Source organism: Chaetura pelagica, unplaced genomic scaffold (genome assembly GCF_000747805.2).
Source record: "Chaetura pelagica isolate M959 unplaced genomic scaffold, ChaPel_1.0 scaffold32, whole genome shotgun sequence".
Classification (NCBI taxonomy): Eukaryota; Metazoa; Chordata; class Aves; order Apodiformes; family Apodidae; genus Chaetura; species Chaetura pelagica.
The window spans coordinates 1,669,755-1,672,309 of NW_009952368.1; the positions used below are offsets into that span (position 1 = coordinate 1,669,755).

The 2,555-nt window shown below is 43.4% G+C and overlaps 1 protein-coding gene across 1 annotated transcript in view; it reads left to right on the forward strand.

Moving 5' to 3' along the window:
• Positions 1–514: 514 nt before the first annotated feature.
• Positions 515–2,555, forward strand: part of PKNOX2 (PBX/knotted 1 homeobox 2) — a 31,979-nt gene continuing 29,938 nt past the window's right edge. Inside the window, exon 1 of the mRNA XM_010008097.1 lies at positions 515–598. Coding sequence (XP_010006399.1) covers positions 515–598 — 84 coding nt within the window. The remainder of the gene's footprint in view (positions 599–2,555) is intronic.

Consider the following 2,555-nt stretch of genomic DNA (forward strand, 5'->3'; position numbering starts at 1 on the left):
TTGGGTTTTGGTTGATTTTTTTTTGTGTGTAGTTTGAGAAGATGAAAGGTTTTGCATTTCTGAGTAGTCTTCCTGCTTCTAAAAAGGAGGAATAACTGGAAAAGGATGAAAATCCCCGTTCAGGCACTGCAGTTATAGGAATAAAGGGTGGAAAGAAAATACCCTGAGTGCGTGAGGGTTCCCTAGGAGGAAAATATAATGAGGTTCACTGACGGCAGCCACCATCTCTAAAAACTCTGCCCTTGCCTGGCTACTTGTCAGGTAGGGTCTCCTTGCCAATAACCCTCTTTGCTTTGCCCCCAGTGCATTCTTTATCCAAAATAATGCAACTCAAATTATCATCAGATTGTGATAAGGGTCATCAAATCATCTTGAGTTTCTCTTTTGGGTAATGGGATGCTTATGCAAGGAATGTCCCTTTTTTTTTTTCCAAAGTTTTTCTTCGGGGGGAGATCCCTCTTAACCCAGCAGCATTTCTTCCACCCTCAGGTTCTCAATGTGACTCCCACCCAGGATGCACCATGTCTCACCAGCACCGGCTCTGATGATGATGGCCACCCAGACAGTCCCCCCTCCTCCCTACCAAGACACCCCACAGGTGAGTGTCCCCCAGTACCTGTGGGCTTCTCCAGACCCCTTGTGACCCCCAAATCCTTCACCTTCCTTTGCTAAATTACAAACTATTTCACCCCAAAACTCATTTCAGAGACTGGCAGAGATTAAACCCTTCTCAATGCTGTCTCTAGAATTGAAGGATTTGAGGAAAAACTGTGGGTTTTTTTCCCTTTTCTGGCTCATTCTGGGATTGTGGGGTCTTCTTGGAAAGCTGACATTTGCAGTGAGCATGTGAACAAGCTGGAAAGGTGAAGCACCTGGCTAAAGGGGGATGGGGTGGGGCGGGGGGGGGGAGGTTGAGCCATAGGAATGGCGAGATTAAACCCTTCTCAATGCTGTCTCTAGAATTGAAGGATTTGAGGAAAAACTGTGGGTTTTTTTCCCTTTTCTGGCTCATTCTGGGATTGTGGGGTCTTCTTGGAAAGCTGACATTTGCAGTGAGCATGTGAACAAGCTGGAAAGGTGAAGCACCTGGCTAAAGGGGGATGGGGTGGGGCGGGGGGGGGGACGTTGAGCCATAGGAATGGCCTTTTGGCCTATCTTTATGGCCTTTTTTGGCAACACATGATGAGGGGAGAAAAAGACTTAATCTACAGTGTTAATCAAAGGGGTTGAATAACTTTTCTGAGCATGGTTATGGAGTTATTAAAATAACAAGGTTTCATCTAAGAGAAACTCTTCCAGAGCACCTCAATGGGCTGGACATGGGGGATAAGGTAGGATTTTGGACATGGTCTATCCCAAGATTTTTTGAAGGCAAGTCTACATCACATTTCCACTTTTCCAGCTCTAGTGACTCAATGAGGATGACCTGGATCGAATGCTGAACTGGCTCTGGGTTCAAAGCAGATTTTTGGGGGTTGATGTGGGGAATGTTGAGGTTTTCTCCCATTTGCTGTAAAAGTAGAAATATTGCTGCTTCCAGAAAAAAAACCCCAACAACCAGAAAAAACAACCACAAACAAACAAACAAACCTAAAAGCAACCCTGTTCTCTGCAAGCTAAAATAAATAAATTGACTTTTACATCCCTCCCCAGAGCCACCTGGCTCTTCTTTCTGCTCATCTCCATTGATGGGAAAAAGTCACTTCTAGCAAACGTCACCTTGGTGGGTTTTTTATGGCTCCTTCAACTTCTCTGTCATCATTTGCTTGCTTCACTGCTCCACTCTGAGAGGAGGTTTTTCCCCCCACTTTTTTTTTTGGTTCTGTTTTCCCACCTCAAATCACACTGCTGTTCTTGCTTACACTGCGGGGAGCCATGATGCTGTTTTAGTCCTAATGGGCAATTTAAGGGACTTTTAAAATAGCTGAGATTTTCCGCAGCATCCTCTGGAGTTGTCCCCCTGCTTTCCCCAGCTCTGTCCCTTATCTGCTCCTTGGTTTAATACATTGAATTTTGGGGACCCTCAGGAGAGTCATTGCCCAAATTCCTCCTTTTTTCCCCTATTGATGGTGTTGCTGAAGTGTTTTTCCTTCAGTTTAATGGGTTTGGAGGAAAAGCTGCAGCCAAGGGTTGCTTTTTTTTTTTGACTTGATGCTGTGGCTGCTATGAGCTTTTCACTTGGAAAATTGGAATTTGGGAGGTTTGGAAAAGCAAATTGCACTGATTTCCTCTCTTCTAAGGTGGGGCAGAGATTGAAAAGGTCCGTGATAAGTACAAAAAATGTCAGTTATGATGGATGCAGCCAGATCTTCATCATGAAGGGCATTATTTTGGAGAGAAAAATGCTAAAAAAGGTGTTTGGGGGAGCTTTACATTAATATTTGACTGCAGAGATTGTACAAGCAGTTGCCCTTGCTATTGGAAATTGGCAAAAATGAAGGAAAAAATATGGGAAAAGCTGCTTTTTGGAGGAAAAAACCCTTTAATAATCATCTCGTTCTGCTTAATGGGAATAATAATAATAATAATAATAATAATAATAATAATAATAATAA